This window comes from Macaca thibetana, chromosome X (assembly GCF_024542745.1).
Source record: "Macaca thibetana thibetana isolate TM-01 chromosome X, ASM2454274v1, whole genome shotgun sequence".
NCBI classification, from domain to species: domain Eukaryota; kingdom Metazoa; phylum Chordata; class Mammalia; order Primates; family Cercopithecidae; genus Macaca; species Macaca thibetana.
Window position 1 is genome coordinate 74,740,113 of NC_065598.1, and position 21,506 is coordinate 74,761,618.

At 40.7% G+C, this 21,506-nt stretch overlaps 1 protein-coding gene across 1 annotated transcript; it reads right to left on the bottom strand.

The window, feature by feature from the left end:
• Positions 1 to 1,960: 1,960 nt before the first annotated feature.
• On the bottom strand, positions 1,961 to 3,388 carry RTL3 (retrotransposon Gag like 3). Its single transcript, XM_050776369.1, is given in 1 exon segment — positions 1,961 to 3,388. A coding segment is annotated over 1 exon segment (1,428 nt).
• Between the last annotated feature and the right edge of the window lie 18,118 nt (positions 3,389 to 21,506).

Here is a 21,506-nt window from a genome sequence, read left to right on the forward strand (position 1 = left end):
TAGGGTTATAATCATTTATTTGATGTTTTGTCTACATTTGTCTAAATAAGGGAAAGAGTCCACTTTTAGCAACCTCAGTGCAAGAGGCTCCCAAGGGAAAGTTGAAAACACAGAGGAAAAGCATTAGGTTCTTCTTAGAACACTCCTCATACCTCACCTGGAGCTTCTACCTCTTCCATCCCGTGGACCCTGGTGTGTGTGTATGTGTGTTTATGTGTGTGTGATATGTGTGTGTTTAAGTCAAGGCAGTAGTCGCTCTCAGGCATGTAAAGACATAAGTTCCTTTCCTTGGCTTGGCTCTCCATGTGTGTCATGCAAGTAGCATGGTTAAGCAGTGCAGGGTAACTTGTATGTATAGGAGAGGAACAGTTGGCCACTAACACTCTTCATGGGTTAAAAGCTGATTCCTTCCACCCTTCTGTGCATTGGCAAGAGCAGATTAATCTGTAGTTCTAGGAAAAATTTGCCTGCTGCAGGGAAAAAGAATTTGTACTGGAAGGGCTGGGTCACTGAAGTGGTCTCATTACCTGCTCCAATGCACTTCTTTGTTTGGTTAACTTGTGAAGTTCAAGACGTTTGCCTTCAAAGCTGTTCAATGTCTTTGTCAGTGCTCTTTTTATTTTTGTAGAAATTCCCCCCTCTCGTAACTCCTCTCTTCAGCACCCCAATCCTCCTCTAAACCCTCTTCAACCTCCTCCCAATCTCCCCAAAACCCTCTTCTCAGTCTTACCTCTACCTTTCCCCTAATCCATCCATACTTCACTCACTTTCAGCTCTAACCATTCCCTACTCTCACTTTCAGCCCTAACCATTCCCTATTCTCTCCATCTTACCCTCTACATCATTTCTCCATCATCTGCAGACCTGGCACTATACCTGGAATGTTTAGGAGCCTCCCTAAACTTTGAACATTTTTGATTTCCCTCTCTCCCTCCCAATTTACTAGTTTGTTATCTCTTCCTCTAGCTAAGCCAAGAAATAATTCAAACACAAGTAGAAATTGCTAATATTTATTGATTCTTTAAAAAATATCACTTACAAACTTATTTTCTTTGTGTAAAAGATGTTGCAATTTTATGATAAAGAAAATATTGATAAGAAAAAAATCAAGTCAGTTTAACAGCTACGCTTTTTCATTATTAGTTTCTAACATCTATTCTCATGTGTATTGTTAATATAAATTGTAATTTAAACAGTTACGCAGAATGCAGGGTTCTGAGATAGAGGCATGCAGAGTTAGTGAAAAAAAAAAAGCAGCTCAAAGTCATCAGGTTCAGTCTATCATCTAAGAGGCAGAGTCGTTGTACAGGTAGCCTTAGTACACAGCAAGAGGTTCAGTAGAATATTCAGGGAGCAGTAAATGCTGATGACAGCTGAGGTAACAGAAGACAGGGTGCCAGGAACAATCACTAGGACGCAGGATCTAGCCAGCAATTATTTCATCAAGATTTCTTCTATTCCACCTGTGCCTGAAGTAATTGTAGCAAAGCATAGGAATGTAGCAATTGTAGCAAAGCAAAGCAATAACATGATGGAAAGGGCACAAGGCGGGTACTCCATTCTACGTTTGGGTCATGTGTCTCAAGCCAATAGATTCCAAGATTCAGAGGATATTGTGGTGCATGAATAATGTCAAACTGGAGCTCTACTACATGGTTTCCAATTTTAACTTTGACAGGTGATGTTTCCTTATTTATGGGCCCATTAATAAGTGGACGGCCGTCGACAGTTTCCAGCATCAGAGGGAAGATATTACTGCGATGGGCAGCTTCTCTCGAAGAACCACAGCCTGATCAATGCTGTTTCTGTAGGAGCCTGAATCTACCATTGCTTGCTCAAAGAATTGTTGTGTTCCTTTCAGAGCTCAGTCGGATTTCAACAGTAAGCCATAGTGTATGAGACATCGATATTGGAAGAGAGGGGGACGCATATTTGTAGATTGGCCCTCCTGGGGTCCCCCTTACTGGCAGGCCTCAAAGTTTCCTGCCTGCAGGGCTTGATGAGACTTGACAGGGCAATCTCTGGCAAAATGACCAGGATAACCACAGTAGAGGCATAAGTGGCCTTTGCGCCAATGGGCCCATTCAGCTTCACTGTTGTGTGGACAGTTGATTGCAGCTTGCATAGGTTGGTTTTCATCTGGTGGACTCTCAGGCCCATCTCCCTCTGCAGAGGAGCTTTTCCCTAATGGATTGGGATCAGGCTTCTCTTCTAGGCTGATGCACTGAGTGATGAGATCAGATAGGTTGGTGGCTGGGCTTGTGTGAAACAGTTAATCTCGTATAGAACTGGAAAGCCCTTCTTGAAATTGAATGCAGAGAATGTTTTCATCCCAGTTCAGCTCTTGAGCAACAAGGTGGAAGTGGGTTGTTACATGACCCTCCCCTTGGCAGAGTTGACAGATGCACTGGTTGGCATCTTCCATGTTTTCGGGATTATCAAAAGTATCCTGGAGCACATGCATGAAATTTTCACATTGACCCGGTAGGGGGCTTTGGATATCCAGTAAGAGCTGGAACCACCATCCTGCCTTATCTGAGAAGCAATTGCCAACAAAGCTCACCAGGGCTGCCTCAGTGGTACACAGGTGCCCTTTGACTCTCATGTAACTATTCAGTTGAACCAGGAACTCGGGAAGCTTCTGGGAATCTCCATTGAAAGTTAAAGGGTATTCCAGGGGGAAAGCTGTAGCCTCTAACCCAATAGGGGCCTGTGGAAACTCTGGAGCTGCCAATGTCTCCACAACTATTAGACTCTCCAGGGACTCCTGGGTTGCTGAGAGTTCTAGGAATTCCTGGGCATTTGAAGGCTCCAGAAGATCCTGGGGAGTTGGAAGCTCACGGAACTCTAGCTGTGCTGCAGTCTCCTGGCATTTTGTTGCCTCCTGGGGCTTCTCAATATTTGGGGGATCCTGGGGTTCTGAATTCTCGGGCTCTTGGGCTGATGTGGGATCCTGGGTGTCTGCAGACCTCTGGCCCTCCAAGACTGCTGGGATCTCATGGGCCATTGGAGGTTTCTGGGACTCCTGGGTTGCGGGAGGCTCCAGGGACTCTGGGGCTGCTCGGGCCTCCTGGAGCTCCCAGGCTGCTGGGGGTTCCCAGCGTGGAAGCTCCTGTGGCTCTGGTGGCTTCTGGGGCTCCTTGAACTCTGGGGTCTTTTGGGACTCCCAGGCTGCTGGGGGATTCGTGTGCTCTGGGAGCTTCTGGGGCTCCTTGGCCTCTGAGGACTTTCGGAGTAGATCATCCTCCTTGGCTGCTTGGGACTTCTGAAGCTCTGAGATCTGGGCCCGGAAGGTAGCATTTTCTTCCATCAGCCGCCGCACTTGAGCCTGCAGAATTTCATTCTCCAATTTCAGAGCAATATAGGAGGCTGCTAAGTCCTCCACCATCTTTTGAGGAAATGGGCATGATTTGACAGTTTGCTACCAAGAGAGATTGGGTGGGCGTTTGTGAGATCTTTCCTGAAAGCTGCTTACAGGCAGATGTCAGGCTCAGTGAGTTTTCCAAGGGGTAGGGATTTGGGCCCCACCAAGGCTGATTATCAAGAGGTCACTGGGAGCCTCCGGAGCTCAGCAAGAAGGAGCCTCCGGAGCTCAGTAAGGGGAAGTGTCAGATACACTGCGAAGAGAGTGGGAGCTGAGGATCAGAAACTGTGGAAAGCACACATTCAACATAAATCAAAACAAAATCTGCCCAACAATGCTGGGTTTCTTTTACCATAGGCTTATGTTCATGAGCTGGGGTATATATGCTGGATCTGACTCCATGACATTTTAAGAACAGCACCTATCCCAGACTGTGCATGTCATTTTGCATTTATCCTTTGAAACTTAACATTATATCAAAAACAACTATTCCACATTATTTTCTGTTTTATATAGTCTTTAATTTTGAATACTTGCCTAATATTCCAATGTAACGTTTGGAATTTAAAAGCTACTTTCAGTGACTAAATCAAATGTTTGAGCAATGTGGGAATTTTAGACTCTGCGGTGGGCCAACCCAAGAGATATTTTTGGGTGACTAGGGTGGTAGGAAGCAGGAGGGAACTCTTTCTGACACCTCAGAAATCATACCACATAAGTAACCACACAAGACTAGCCTCAGGAGAAAACAAGCAAAAGTTGACTAAATATATATATATGCCCTCAGCAGACACATACATATTATTTATAAAAATGCCTCAAAATAGTTAAGAAAATAATCTTTATAAATGTACGTTACCATTCAGAGACTTAGTCCAGGAGCTTGGCTGTCTGTGTACCCATCGCTGAGGAGCGAAATGTGTAAATGGCTGTGGAGGCTTGCCTTTTCTGCACACACTGAACTCAAGCAAACACACCCACTCCCAGAACACATTCCAACTCTCCTCAGTAACATAGCTTTTTAAAGTGTGGAAGAGTTTTTTGACAGTACCTCACAGTTCAGAGCTGCAAGGAAAGTAGGATGCTGTGCTGATGTGAAGCAGCTTCATGTACTCAGTCCTTGGTTACTTTAATGAATATTTGGCCAGGAAATTGGGAGTAATACCACTGCCCTTGTGAAAAGTTGCAAACATTTTTGAATGACCACAGTGGTTTGGGATGTGATTTTTTATGTCTCTCTCATGTAACCTACTCTTACTCTGTCCAAATTGGGCCATTTGTTTACTTCTCACTCAGGGAACAGCCTGCAAATCCTCAGCCCCTTCCCTTGCTTACTACCTATCCAGTCCCTAGAGTTTTTCCTTGCAATGTTTTCTTGGAAAATTTACCATGGACAGATCTAGAAAAGGTATAAAAGGGTACAAATGTCAGGGAGACCAACTGTGTTGGTGGGTACTTATAGCAGTCTTACAGAGTCCCTGGCTCTTTCTGAATGTCCTGGACCAAGGATCTCATGCTTCCCTGAACTGATCAGGTGCTCCAAGTAGCACTCAGGACATCCACTAAAGACTGGCCTCTTGGGAAGTGACCCTACTCAGAGTCTCACTTTCTCTTCTCATGCCAGATCACAGTTATGCCTTGGGTATGGGCTATTTGGCCATTTTAGGCAAGGCTTAGGGGCAACTATTTTTATCCAAGTGAGGAGTGGGGTTGAGGATTGTATCTGGCCATTTCAAATCACGCATCATGTCAACCATGGTCCCATGTCTCCTTTACAAATGGTCAGTTTTGCATTAGTCAGCATAATGGGATAAACCCTAGTGATGGAATAGGCCCAAAACATAGCAAACTGACAGACTGGGCTACCTGAATCTGAATGCAGAAGCTTTGAAAGTAAAAACAAAATCTTTTGCAAATCGAGTTTATTCTTTCCTTAACTTCCAAATTTTTATTTTTCTAGAAAAACAACACATATAAAAATACCACCATCATCAGGGATGATATGTTCTATTTATGTGAAGTTTTCAGATAACTGAAGCCTTCCTGCCCTCCAAGAAGCCAAAACACACAGTTAACATTTATTTTATACAGAAAGAGAAGAGAACTCCCAACATCTGAATTTGTAACGGGCTTAGTTAGGGAACAACTATTAATTGAAACTCTTTCCTAACGCTTAGCAATTTCTGTATCAATGAGTTTGAAGTTTCGATACTGGACATCAAGTTGAAATTTAATAAATAGCAGAAATATTTATAGCATATGTTATACCTCTTCATCCATTCTTAAGAAATGATTTTGTATATAATTTAATCCAGTTTTAATGGTCTGAATTCGCACTTACACAAACCAGCTAGTTTACACTGTTGTAACACAGTGTTGCCCTCTGAAAGCTACTGAGAGGTACAAAGTTGTCTGTCTTCAAATTAAAAACTTCCAAATTGCTATGCTTCCCAACTTCTTATATTTTCTTTTCCTTTATATTTTTCTACTCTTTTGCAATCAAGTTGTAACATAGCCCGTCATGTTATTACCTATATGCCTGTCTATACTTACTCTATACAAATTTGGCAAATTACTTCATCTTTCTGATAATTACAATCTAAACCTTAGTTTATGAAACTGTAAAATGAAGCTATTAATATTATTTGACTTTATAGGGTTGTCAAACATTCAGTGAAATAATGTGTGAAAAAAGGCTTAGCACAGTGTCTGGCAGCTAATAACACCAAATAAAGGTTAATGATAATAATAATAAGCTGTAGCAGCAGTAATCTCATTTTAAGTTATTCTTTTTAATCACCTGCGAATTGGGAAACTGAATAGGTAAACATGCTAGTTGTGTAGAGGCTGAGAAAGGGGTCTCATACAAAGAAATCTACAGTGCATCGATTTTATAGCATTGATTTTTTTATAACTTGGGAACTTTTATCTTTTCTTCCTTACTGGGTTATGGATGGTTTGGTTTACTAAATAGTACTCTAGAATCAGGACTGGAGGCACCTGAGCAGGAAGATTAGAAGATTAAGATTGGAATTGTGAAGCAGCCAAGATAGATGTTTAAAAAGTTCATGGACTAAAGCACTGAAAAGTGCCTTACCTACAGGAATATTTATTCAGTATATAAACACAGAAACCTTTCTTTCCCCAACCCCCTACACTAAAGAGCAAAGACCAAATTCACCGTCCTTAAGTACAAGTTCAAACTGCCTAAATATAGAGAATTATTATTTTCTGGGTGGAAAAGGGAGCTACACAGACTTTTGTCAAAATGCCTAAAACGGTTTTAGTATCCTGAATTAGTCAAGTGAGAATAGGAAAGTAAGAATAAGAAAGTAATCACATCCAAATTTTCATCATGTTTCCCCTACATTTTAATTCTTCTTCATACATTCACAACATTATGGAATGTATGGATCCTTTAGAATGGTCATGAAAATATTTTAAGTAAATGAGGTTTTGTTAACTGTGCAAATGAGTATTTCAGGGAGAAAAGAGACAAATATGCTCATTTAACAGATATAAAAAGACTACACACTAAAAGGAAATATTCAGTCTCAGTTATGTTAATAAGCTACGTATGTTGATTGTCAGCTTAGGGAGAAAAGGAAAGAAAAGGTTGAATGAAATACAGTTCTACTTTGTACATTCCACTGGCTCATAATTTTCTTTTGTCTGCAAATACACAAACTAAACGTTTTAGGTCTCTGCCAGGGTCTTCCTTCCCTAAGCTGGCTGGGCTGCATCTTTAAGCAACTCCAGCTTCTGTCCCTCCCTTTTCCCACCCTGAAAAAGAGTCAATGGGACAGTTTACCCTATAGGTCTCTGAAGCAAGGGCCAGTCACCCCTTGGGGGCAGTCCCATCCTGGTGTGTGTTTTATTTAAGATATTATTCCTATGGTTACATTATAACTCACAACACTTTCTGCAACACTTTCTTAAATTTAACCCATAATGTGATTAGTACAGATTGAAACTTTTCATTGTCAACAACACCCAATGATATAGCACTGGGGCAGCAGGAGTTCCCAATTCCTCTGGAAGTTAGAAGGCTGATCAAAAATTCTCTTTACTCATAAGGCCAGGACCCAGAGGACCTAGTAATGGTTTGGAGACAGAGTCTATCCCACACAAGAGTCAAAATTTGTCACTCATCTCCCTTTTTGGAATTTACAACCTTCTCATTTTATTTCTTATTCCATACTTAGGAGGCTTTTCCTCTTGATCAGCTGTCACATTGGGAAAGTAAAGCCCTACTGAAATACTAACTTGTAAGGCTTTAAAAAATCTTTCTTGGGGGTGTTTGCATTTTCATAGGATATTTTGAAAGACTACAATCCATTCAAGACTATTCTGTTAGGAGAGATGCCCTTGGTCAGATACATCATTTTGGTGTCCTTCAGATTACACCTTGTCAGTGGCCTTATATTTGATTTCCTTATAAAGTTGACCCAATATGGTCCCTAATGTTAGCAGCAGATATGTTTAATGATTTTAATGCTCTGATTTCACTAAATCCTGTAAAACCAGGGTGCCTTAGTTTCCTCACCAGGGCTGAGGAAACTACCTTCACAGCCTAACAAAGGAATGGGGGACTTTTCTATAACCCCACTTCTGGAGATGCACTTATTGTAGAGATCTGTCCTTCTCCTCTACTTCCTGGACCTCTCCTCTCCAGAGCCTACCAATGCTGGCTCACCCAGAAATCAGACTAAGTTTAAGCTGATGGTACCAGCAAAGCGGGAGAGATGGGGAAAGACAGGATGGAGGGAGAAGTGGGGAGATGAGGGGCTAAAGACGGACAAAAGGAGAAAGGGAGAGAGAAAAAGAGAGGGAGGGATATGGGGAGAAAGAGAGGGTAGAGGAGAAGGCAAGGAGAAGGAAAGATAATATCAGAAAATCTAGAAAGAAGCTTAAAATCTCAGCATATGTACATTTTGGTCAGTGAAAGAAAAAAATTAATTTTATAGTTTAGCATTTTAAGAATTAGATAAAATTATGAGGCATTATCTTTTAAGTGCTTAAGCTTACCTCTACAGGTCCATAGTGGATGACATGGTCTTTAAAGGTTTGCAGACTACTGAAGGAGTGATGATAGAGCCTCAGTGGGACTGAAGAGGATGGTAAGAGTGTAGAAGTGGAAGATGCAGGAGTGAATGGGGTGTTGAAGAGAAAGAACACCAAAATTGACCATTTTTTTCTGTGTGGTACAAATAAGATATTAGTTGTTAAAGTGCTTTAAAAATGTGCTAATGGAAAGGGCTCAGGCTTTGAAGTAAGGCAGGACTAGTTTCAGTTCCCACCTCTGCTATTTGCTAGCTGTATGGTCTTGTCCAAGTTGCTTAAATTCTCTGAAACTCATTTTCCTCACTTGGAATAAAGGAGATAACAATGGGTAATTACTGAGTTACTGTGAGGGTTAGAAATAATGTTAGTATTTAATAATAGGCTTTTTTTGAGTTGTAGTTTATGATAAAAATCATATTGACAGTGGAAATAATCGTCATTGATTTTCATATGTCAGCTTATCTAGTGCACTAGAGCAAAACTCTTCTCAATTTTTTACATATAAACTCAACATAATATGATTGCTCCAATATATAGATGCTCCTCATCTTATGACTTACAATAGGTTTATGTCCTGGTAAAGCCATTTTAAGTTGAAAATATCATAAGTTGAAATTGCATTTAACATACCTAATCTACTGCACAGCACAATTTTGCCTAGCCTACCTCAAATGTGCTCATAACACTTACATTAGATTACAGTTGGGCAAAATCATCTAACACAAAGCCTGTTTTATAACAAAGTGTTGAATATCTCATGTAATTCATTGAATATTGCACTGACAGTGAAAAGCAGAATGATTGTGAGTATAGGAAGTATGATTTCTACCGAATGCATATTGCTTTTGTACCATTGTACAGTCAAAAAATTGTATGTTGAACCATCATGAATCAGGGACTGTCTGTATTTTGCTTTCCATAATGTCAGTCTACGTTTATTCCTTCTCACCTTCTTTCCTCAAATATTTATTGAGCATTTGGGTGGTTACAGTCGTTGTGCTGTGGTTGTCTATATGCACGTATGGGTGTATGTGTGTGTGTGGGCATGTGATGTATGTGTTTGTGATGCATATGCTGAGTGAGGAATACAAAGATGAATCCACTTGGAGCTTTTTCTCAAGGAGTTTACAGGCCAGAGGAACACGAAAAATATGTACTTTTAATATGCAAAAATCTCTTAGTGCTAAATGGCATGTGAGAGATAAAGATAAAGTCCTCCAAAGGTGGAAACTTGTGGATGTGGTAGGGTGTGGTAGAGAGGAGTGACGGGTGAAATTTTGGAAAGCTTAATAGAAGAGGTGGATTTTGAGTTGAGCTTTTGAATTTGAATTGGAAAGAAGGGTAAGATTTGATCGTCCCAGTATGAGGGTGAATTTAGAATGGATGAAGAAAAAAAAGCATATCTGCTGCTGTAAAGATACCTGAAAAGGTGGAAGCGACTTTGGAACTGCGTAGCAGGCAGAGGTTGGAATAGTTTGGAAGGCTCAGAAGAAGATAGGAAAAGTGGGAATGTTTGGAACTTCCTAGAGACTTGGAGGGCTCAGAAGATAGGAAGATTTGGGAAAGTTTGGAACTTCCTAGAGACCTGTTGAATGGCTTTGACCAAAATGCTGATAGTGATATGGACACTAAAGTCCAGGCTGTGGTGGTCTTAGATGGAGATGAGGAACTTGTTGGGAACTAAAGGTGATGCTTGTTATGTTTTAGCAAACAAACCAGTGGAATTTTGCCCCTGCCCTAGAGATCTGTGAAACTTTGAACTTGAGAGAGATAATTTAGGGTGCCTGGTAGAAGAAATTTCTAAGCGGCAAAGCATTCAAGAGGAAGTAGAGCATAAAAGTTTGGAAAATTTGCAGCCTGGTGATGCAATAGAAAAGAAAAACCAATTTTTCTGGGAAGAAATTCAAGCCTGCTGCATAAATTTGCATAAGTAACAAGGAGCTGAATGTTAATCACCAAGACAATAGGGAAAATATCTCCAGGACATGTTAGAGGCCTTTGCTACAGGCCCTCCTATAACAGACCTCAAGGCCTAGGAGGAAAACATGGTTTTGTGGGCTGGGTCGGGGCTCCTCTGTTGTATGGAGCCTAGGGATCTGGTGACCTGCTTCCCAGCTTCTCCAGTCCTGGCTAAAAGGGGCCAATGTACAGCTCAGGCTGTGGCTTTGGGGGATGAAAGCCCCAATCTTGACAGCTTCCACATGACATTGAGCGTGTGGATACAGAGAAGTCAAGAATATAGGTTTTGGAACCTCTGCTTAGATTTCAGAGGATGTATGGAAACACGTGAATGTCCAGGCAAAAGTTTACTGTAGAGGCAGAGCCCTCATGAAGAACCTCTGCTAAGGCAATGTGGAAAGGAAATGAGGGATGGGAACCCCCACACAGTCTCCACTGGGGGACTGCCTAGTGGAGTTGGGAGAAGAGGTCCACCATCCCTTAGACCACACAATGGTAGATCCACCAACAGTTTTCATGGTGCACCTGGAAAAGTCACAGACACTCAACACCAAGCCATGAAAGCAACCGGGACGGGAGCTGTGCCATGCAAAGTTACAGGGGTGGAGCTACCCACGGCTGTGGGATCCCACCTCTTGCATCAGTGTGCCCTGGATGTGAAACATGGAGTCGAAGGAGATCATTTTGGAACTTTATGGTTTAATGACTGCCCTATTGGATTTCAGACTTGTATGGGGCCTCTAGTCCCTTTGTTTTGGCCAATTTCCCCCATTTGGAACAGGTATATCTACCCGATGCCTATACCCCCACTGTATCTAGAAAGTAGCTAACTTGCCTTTGATTTTATGGGCTCACAGGTGGAAGGAACTTGCCTTGTCTCAGATGAGACTTTGGACTATGGACTTTTGTGTTATTACTGAAATGAGTAAAGACTTTGGGCGACTGTTGGGAAGGCATGATTGGTTTTGAAATGTGAGGACATGAGATTTGAGAGGGGCTGGGGTGGAATGATATAGTTTGGCTGTGTCCACACCCAAAACTTACTTTGAATTTTAGCTCCCATAATTCCCACATGTTGTGGGATGGACCTGGTCAGAGATAATTGAATCATGGAGATGGGTCTTTCCAGTGCTGTTCTCATGATAGTGAATAAGTCTTACGAGATCTGATGGTTTTATAATGGGGAGTTCCCCTACACAAGTTCTCTCTTGTCTGCCACCACGTAAGATGTGACTTTGCTCCTTCTTGCTTTCCGCCGTGATTGTGAGGCCTCCCCAGCCATGTGGAACTGTGAGTCAACTAAACCTCTTTTCTTTATAAATTATCCAGTCTCTGGTATGTCTTTATTAGCAACATGAGAACAGACTAATACAATCGCCAATGAAACAAATCATGAGAACAAAAGCACAGAGGTTAGGAACGTCAGCTTGTAAATGGCAGAAGCAACAGTTCAGTTTGGATAAAATCTAGGGTATGTGAAGGAAATGTGTAAGTTTATAGACATAAAATGTAATACAGAGCTACTCAAAGAGAAAGTTGAGTTTTAGCAGAAAGATGACAATAAAAAGCAAATATTTTATATGTAAATGGTCAAGAAATATGTGATTCTGGCAATTTCTAACTGCTCTAAATATTTTATTAATTTACTAAGATCCTGGCTTCCATTAATACTCCCTCACACCCAGGAATACCTAGTAGACTTTTAATATGATCTATCATGTGATCTTCTGTTTTAATGTTTCCAAGAGCTTTTCAATGTATGTTTTCTTAACACTGTAATCCTGATTGTGATTTTCCTCATGTTCAGAATGATTACATTTTCCTTCACCTTTGAGTCAGGTATTAAACAGGCATAGCTGTCTCATGCTAACCCCAGCATGGACCTCTTGGTTTAGCTATTTTATCTCAATCACTTCCTGTAGGAGAATATTTACATAACCAAATTCCACTTCCCCATTTCCTTCCACTCCATTTCTGTAGTTATTTTGTTCTTGTCACTATGCTATTTGATGTTTTAGCAGAGCTGGATTATCTAAAACTGCATTCTTTGTGTGTACCCCTGACAGAAAGAGAGGCCCCTTCTTAGTCTCTGATTATTTCTTGGCTGAAAGACTGAAGCAGAAAATATCATTAGTGAGGAGTCACATCAGATTCCTGGGACATTTGTATGTTCTTTATGGATGCCAGCAGAGTTGACTCTATCAGCATGTGCAAATGGGAAGGATTACACTGATGCATTATTTGTCAAAAACTGAAAAGGCATTTTGGTTTTCTAAATTTTTAGAGAGAACTTGGTGATTTCTTTTTTCCAGTTCTCTTTAAGCAGGCTAGGCAGTACTTATGGGCACTTTTTGCTTTCAGCATTTGTATAACCCAGGTATCATGCAATGGAGTCACTGTGCTACATCAGGGCAACAGCAGTAGATAATAGCATAAAAAATAAAGATTGTGATTTTAAAAGAACTACTTAGATACATTTCTGGCAAGTTTCACCAGAAACTGTTAATCATGGTGACTCTGGGTAGTGGAGATTGAAGAGACTTTTAGTTTTTATTTACATTTTTCTGCAGCAGTTGAATTATTTTAAAAATAAAAGTACACATTTCTTTTATGGAAAATAGGAGCCTCACTATCTGGCTGTGGCCTCATGTGCAGGTTTATTTATTTGGTATTCAAAACTCTCTAGAATGCAGCCCTATCTTCCCTTTCTGGCAATGCTTCCCTTCACTTTTACCTATACACTGCTAGTCTTGTTAGTCTCTACATTGTACCACCCACATGGCACATTCACCCTACCTTTTTTACATGGCTATGCCCTCTGACTGGCTTTCGACCTTTAGAAATTTGATCCTTTTTTCTAGGCCTGCCACAGAAGCTGCATCTTCCAAGCAACCTTATGAGAGTTTTTTAGTCCACCACTCCCCCTCTATCTGTTCTGTGCTAATGTTGCAAATGCAGCCACATTGATTGTAGTTCACAGTTGTATCTAATTGTTTCCCATATTAATATTTTCTGACTAGTTACAGGAGCCAAATTCTTGTTCTGCCAAAGCCTAGTGTGATTCTGGGCATGTAGCAATCTCGCTGTGTGTGTTTCCTCACCTAGAAAATGAGGGATGTTGGGAGATCTCCTAAGTGCGTTCTATTTCTAACAAACTAGGGTTTCCATATTTGTGAAAGAGACTTTAAAAATTCCAAAGCACTGTACAGTAAAATTTGTATTAGAATTATGCTTTTTCTATTTCCTGCAGCTCTTACGTTACCAAGTAAAATACCTGTATCTCTGACAAACTGTTTGTACACAGTGTCTTAAGGTTTAATAATAATTCTTTTTGGTTTGAGCTAAAGTCCAACTTTCCACAAAAGGAAGTATATGTTTCACATATTAGGGACACAGATTTGAACATGTTTCTTCTATTGACAGCTTTGCCTTTCATTTTTGAGCTAACAATCACTTGAACGCATTTTGATTAATGTTGAATTTGCATTAATGATCCATTTAAATGTTCTTTTTACATCAAACCTGACAATTTAGAAATGTCCTAGTAGCATATATTGGCAATCTTTCCTGAAGAAATTATGTCCTCAGAAATGACAGATAATATTACTGTCCCCATGCATTATCCATGGGAATAACAACATCATCATCATCAACAACAAAGCTAACACTTCCATAGCACTTACTTTGCACTAGGTACTATTCTAAGCTCTTACATATATTAATTCATTCAGTTTCCTCAACAACACTGTAAAGTAAGCATTTCCCCTTCCATTTCATGGATGAAAAAAAAACAAAGTTCAGAAAGGCTAAATAATGTGTCAAGAGGTCATACAGCTGGTAAATTGCAGTGATGGGACTTCATCTCAGGAAATCTGTCTTCATATTCATATTCTCTGCTCTAAGCTATTAAGCTAAACTGCTTTCAACTCTGCTCTCAAATTTCCTATCTAAAAGTAGGAAGATTAAATTAGTCAGAGATTGCAAACTGATCACCCATGGGCTCGATGTGGCCTACAGATATGTTTTGATTTGTCTGTACTTATCTTAAAGTTGAATAAAAATCAGGGGATTCCACAAAACAATCCATATTTACAATTTGGGAAATCTGGCCATACTATGCCCACGTTCCCACATGGCAAGAGCCAACAGGAACTTAGTATATACCGGTTTCTTCCTTTAGCTGGGGAAAAACTCTAGTTTTCTATGGTTCTACCACTCCCTAGTTGCACTGAAACTATCTGCTTTACTCTTTTGCTTTCTCTACCTGGTTCCTTGTATACATTTGAGCCGGAGCTCTAATATCCCTGATATATAATCTTTACAGTCTCTTTTAGCTTGAACATTTAATGTTTCTATGTGTAGTAAAAACTTACTGTAGTTGCTACTGATACACATAATCGCACAGATGACCCTTTAAGAGATAATGTCAAATGAAAACAGCCAGAAACAAAAGAGTAAATGTTACCATTTATATGAAGTTCAAGAACAGTCAAAGCCTGACAAAACAAGCAATGGGGAAAGGACTCTGTATTTAACAAACGGTGCTGAGATAACTGGCTAACAATATGCAGAAGACTGAAGTCAGAACCTTATATTTCAGCATATACAAAAATTAACTCAAAATAGATCAAATATTTAAATGTATGGCCTCCAACTATAAAAATCCCAGAAGACAATTTAGTAAAAACTCTTCTTGATGTTGGCCTTGGAAAATAATTTTTGGCTAAATAACGAAAAGCAATTGCAACAAAAACAAAGACAGACAAGCAGAACCTAATTAAACTAAAGAGCTTCTTCAAAGCAAGTAAATTATCAACAGAATAAACAGAGAACCGAGAGAATTGGAGAAAATATTCACAAACTATGCATCTGACAAAGGCATATCTGGAATCTACAGGGAACTTAAGCAAATCAAGCAGCACAAAACAAATAACCCCATTAAAAACAGGCAAAGGACACAAGCTTCTCAAAAGAAGACATACAAGTGACCTACACACATATGAAAAAATGCTCAGCATCACTGACCATAAGAGAAATGTAAATAAAAACCACAGTGAGATACCATCTCATACCTGGCAGAATGGCTATTATTAAAAAGTCAAAAAACAACAGATGCTAGCGAGACTGTGGAGAAAAGGAAATACTTATATACAATTGATGGGAATGTAAATTAGTCCAGCCACTGTGGAAAACAGTTTGACAATTTCTTAAATACTTAAAACAGAGCTACCATTTGACCTAGCAGTCTCATTACTGGGTGTACCCAAAGGAAAATAGATCGTTATACTAAAAAGACACATGGACTTGTATGTTCATTGCTGTGCTATTCACAATAGCAGAGACATGTAACCAACCCGGTGCCCATCAATGGTAGATTGGATAAGGAAAATGTTGTACATATACACCATGGAATACTATGCAGCCATAAATCGAATGGAATTCTGTCCTTTATGGCAATATGGATGGAGCTAGCTGGAGTCCATAATCTTAAGTAAACTAAGGCAGTAGCAGAAAACCAAATATCTCATGTTCTCACTTATAAGTAGGAGTTAAACATTGAGCACACATGATCATAGAAATGGGAACAATACACACTGTAGACCAATAGAGGGTAAAGGGCAAGAAGGGTGTGAGGTGTGGGTTGAAAAACTACCTGTTGGGTATATGATCGCTATTTGGGTGATGGGATCCATACTCCAAACTTCAACATCACGTATTACTTTGATGGAACAAAACAGCACATGCATAAAATAAAATAAAAGCTGACATTGGAAAAAAAAAAAAGAACAGGAAGATCCAATCAATAGTGCTGCAAATCTGAACAGTAGTTACTTCTGGGGATGAGGGAATACTGACTGGGAATGAGCAGAAGAAACTTTTCTCAGTGTGGGTGACAGAAATAATCTATATATTGTTCTGAGTGGCAGTCACATAGGTATATACATATCTTAAAAGTCACTGAAGATTTGCGCATTGTACCGTATGTGAACTGCACATTGCATTTTGAGCAAGATACTTAAAAAGCAATGGTGTCCAGGGGTTTCCAAATGCTAGTCCTCAAAGGGTGGCATTAGAATAATCTGAGATGTTTTCTTTAAAGCAAATTCCCAGGACGAAGGTAAGACATACTGATTCAGAATCTCTGGAGGTAGGGCCTTGAGATTGTATGTATTTTAACAAGTTGGCTGGTCTAGCTGACTCAATGACACTTGTCACGACTCTCTTGAATACCTTTGGAGAAGTGTAAGCAAATGTCTTATTTGCTCCTCAGAACAACACATGAGATAGGTATCATTATTTCTATTATACATGGAAGTGAACTGAGTCTTAGGACAATCAAGGAACTTAGCCTCAGTGATAAAACTAGCAAAAGATGGATACAGATTTAGAGACAGCCCCACTTGACTTCAAAGACCAGGTATTTCCATGACAGTCCATTGCCTTCTAAAAACAGTCATTGTGGGCAAAGTGTTATCCCTACTTGTTGATTAAAGATGTCTAGAATCAGAGTCCTGAAACAGCATGTCTTATATAACTTAGCAGAGTTTGCTTTTTAAGTGTCTTGCTCAAAATGCAATGCACAATTCACAAAGGAGAGTTTGAACCCAAGTCTATTAATATATCCAGGACCTATTTCTCTGATGCATTCAGTGTCCCTCATTTTGCTTATTTTTTCCCCCAAAAAAGAGTTGGTTTTTTACAAGTGGAGTTCTGCTTGAGATCTGTTTGCAAAATATCTTGAAGCCTGACCGCACAAAACACGACAATTTCTAAGGTTACAATATAGAATAGCTTTTTCACTGCATTTTGTACCTTGAAAAACCCTGTAATCAGACAATGTTCATTAAGGGCGGAGTGAAAATGAATAATGCAATTTCAATATTTCCAAAATTCTAACATTTACAGAATAACTAAAACTTGTTTGATTCTAATTTTTTTCAAAAATAAAATCAACTCTGGTAGTATATTTGTCTACTTTAGAAGGAATTTGTGGGTCTTCAGATGTCTATCCTGTCTCCCAAACTGTTACCTTTGCCTCAGTTCCACTGTCTGAAATTTGCCATTTTATATTTAATATCTCTCTTTCACTAAGGAAATATATTCTTTTGCATTAAACATTGTCTCTGTCTGGGGTTGAATAGTGCCTTCTTGAAATTCATGTCCATCTGGAGCCTCAGAATGTGACTTTACTTGGAATAAGGTCTTTGAAGATATAATTAGTTAAGGTAAGGCCATACTGGATTAAGATGGGCCCTACGTTCAAAGACTGGTATCCTTATAGGAAGACCATGTGAAGACAAAGAGACACACACAGAGAAGATGCCCATGTGAAGATGAAGGCAGAGATTAGAGTGATGCATTGACAAGCCAAGAAATTCCAGAGCCATGAGAAGCTAGAAGAGGGAAAAAATTCCTTTCCTAGAGTTTTCAGGGGAAACATGGTCCTGCTGACACCTTGATTGTACACTTTCAGTTTCCAGAACGTTGAGAGAATACATTTCTGTTTTTGAAGCTACATATTTTGTGGTAATTTGTTATGGCATCCCTAGGAAATTGATATAGCCTCTTATATCAAGTCCTTGAAGACAGGTGCCTGGGTGGGACATTCTATGAAGTCACTGACACTTCAGTGGGAAAGTACTGGGTTAACAGGTAGGAATCACTAGGAGGGGTAAAAGGCCTTTGAACAGGAAACAAGGAAGGGGAGAGGAAAGATGATCATATTTTGCTTATTGCACAATTGAAGACCAGTCCTGTTGAGAGTAATCACCAAAGACTCTGTCAAATGCCTGGGCCCAGGCCAGCTTTCTGCCCTATACCAATATGGAGTCAATAGTGAGCGGCTGTTGCCCTAGCTAAGTGCTCAGGAACTAGGAGTTGAAAACAACTTGCACACCTTGTAGACAAGAGCCCTTGTCTTGTCTTGGCCAGTCTTTTCCCTCTTCAGAAATCATCACTTGTAAGTGTCTTGTTCTCAGGGTAATTTACATGCTTACAAAGGGTTTGGCAGGCAGGATAAAACTCTCTATGTGGCCCCTGTTCCTCTATCTCAATTAGAATTGGGAAATTTGCTATTATCTTTTTTAAATTGCTATTTGTATTTGTTTGTTTGTCTTTGTTGTTTGCCTTTTGGAACATTCATCTATCTATTTGTTTTCCTACCCATCCCCTGCTCCCCTCCATTGCAATTTTTGGCAATGCTTCTCTAGACTTGACTAGATTTGGTTTTGTTTTCTGCATTAGGTGATGTTTCATTTTGACCCACCATCCAGGGGAGTGGGGATGACCAGGGGTCTTAGGCTCTACTTTACTTTTTGCTGATTAGGCCAGAGCAGGGTGGCTGTTTCTAATTCATTTTACAGTTGGTATAACTTATCTCCCTGAGAAAGTCCTCTCATTTGTTTACATTTTCACATCTCAAGCACTTCTATCTTGTCTGAGCATCAGGGTAGGTGGGTGGCCATCACAAATACAGACTTGTCACAAGTACAGATATATCTGATTGCATTATATCCAATTTTGCAGGTTGCAATTTTGCTACCCCTGTCTTCATAGTGGACCTTCACGAACGTGGAACATTGTTTCCAAGGTAGATGTGAAAAATGAATGTAGAGACCTGCCACGTAAGATAGTTGTTGGTATGACATGAAGAGACTATCAAAGATTCCTTTTCTTATCTCTGCACCAAAGAAAACAAAAGCTGCTTGGTTTTCTTGACAAGAAATGGTTGACATGACAGTAGCATTCAATTACATGCTCAGGTAGGCCTCAACGGTTTTGTTCTACGTTCCACAAAATGTCTGTGAAACAATAATTTATAATGGTGATTGAAGAGCATGAACTAGCATATATTGCTTTCCTTGTTTACATTATAGTTCCTAAAGCCATGCTTTTCTGGAAGGAAGAATGAGAAATTTACTGGTTTAGGAGTCAAGAAACGGGGGCGGAGCAAGATGGCCGAATAGGAACAGCTCCAGTCTCCAACTCCCAGCGCGAGCGACACAGAAGACCGGTGATTTCTGCATTTTCAACTGAGGTACTGGGTTCATCTCACTGGGGAGTGCCGGATGATCGGTGCTGGTCAGCTGCTGCAGCCCGACCAGCGAGAGCTGAAGCAGGGCGAGGCATTGCCTCACCTGGGAAGCCCAAGGGGGAAGGGAGTCCCTTTTCCTAGCCAGGGGAACTCAGACGCACAACACCTGGAAAATCGGGTAACTCCCACCCCAATACTGCGCTTTAAGCAAACAGGCACACCAGGAGATCATATCCCACACCTGGCCGGGAGGGTCCCACACCCACGGAGCCTCCCTCATTGCTAGCACAGCAGTCTGTGATCTACCGGCAAGGCAGCAGCGAGGCTGGGGGAGGGGCGCCCGCCATTGCTGAGGCTTAAGTAGGTAAACAAAGCTGCTGGGAAGCTCGAACTGGGTGGAGCTCACAGCAGCTCAAGGAAACCTGCCTGTCTCTGTAGACTCCACCTCTGGGGACAGGGCAATAACAAACGTAGCCGAAACCTCTGCAGACGCAAACGACTCTGTCTGACAGCTTTGAAGAGAGCAGTGGATCTCCCAACACGGAGGTTGAGATCTGAGAAGGGACAGACTCCCTGGTCAAGTGGGTCCCTGACCCCTGAGTAGCCTAAATGGGAGACATCCCCCACTAGGGGCAGTCTGACACCCCACACCTCACAGGGTGGAGTACACCCCTGAGAGGAAGCTTCCAAAGCAAGAATCAGACAGGTACACTCGCTGTTCAGAAATATTCTATCTTCTGCTGCCTCTGCTGCTGATACCCAGGCAAACAGGGTCTGGAGTGGACCTCAAGCAATCTCCAACAGACCTACAGCTGAGGGTCCTGACTGGTAGAAGGAAAACTATCAAACAGGAAGGACACCTACACCAAAACCCCATCAGTACATCACCATCATCAAAGACCAGAGGCAGATAAAACCAAAAAGATGGGGAAAAAAAAAGCAGGGCAGAAAAGCTGGAAATTCAAAAAATAAGAGCGCATCTCCCCCGGCAAAGGAGCGCAGCTCATCGCCAGCAACGGATCAAAGCTGGACAGAGAATGACTTTGACGAGATGAGAGAAGAAGGCTTCAGTCCATCAAATTTCTCAGAGCTAAAGGAGGAATTACGTACACAGCGCAAAGAAATTAAAAATCTTGAAAAAAAAAGTGGAAGAATTGATGGCTAGAGTAATTAATGCAGAGAAGGTCATAAACGAAATGAAAGAGATGAAAACCATGACACGAGAAATACGTGACAAATGCACAAGCTTCAGTAACCGACTCGATCAACTGGAAGAAAGAGAATCAGCGATTGAGGATCAAATGAATGAAATGAAGCGAGAAGAGAAACCAAAAGAAAAAAGAAGAAAAAGAAATGAACAAAGCCTGCAAGAAGTATGGGATTATGTAAAAAGACCAAATCTACGTCTGATTGGGGTGCCTGAAAGTGACGGGGAAAATGGAACCAAGTTGGAAAACACTCTACAGGATATCATCCAGGAGAACTTTCCCAACCTAGTAGGGCAGGCCAACATTCAAATCCAGGAAATACAGAGAACGCCACAAAGATACTCCTCGAGAAGAGCAACTCCAAGACACAAAATTGCCAGATTCACCAAAGTTGAAATGAAGGAAAAAATCTTAAGGGCAGCCAGAGAGAAAGGTCGGGTTACCCACAAAGGGAAGCCCATCAGACTAACAGCAGATCTCTGGGCAGAAACTCTCCAAGCCAGAAGAGAGTGGGGGCCAATATTCAACATTCTTAAAGAAAAGAATTTTCAACCCAGAATTTCATATCCAGCCAAACTAAGTTTCATAAGTGAAGGGGAAATAAAATCCTTTACAGATAAGCAAATGCTTAGAGATTTTGTCACCACTAGGCCTGCCTTACAAGAGACTCTGAAGGAAGCACTAAACATGGAAAGGAACAACCGGTACCAGCCATTGCAAAAACATGCCAAAATGTAAAGACCATCGAGGCTAGGAAGAAACTGCATCAACTAACGAGCAAAATAACCAGTTAATATCATAATGGGAGGATCAAGTTCACACATAACAATCTTAACCTTAAATGTAAATGGACTAAATGCTCCAATTAAAAGACACA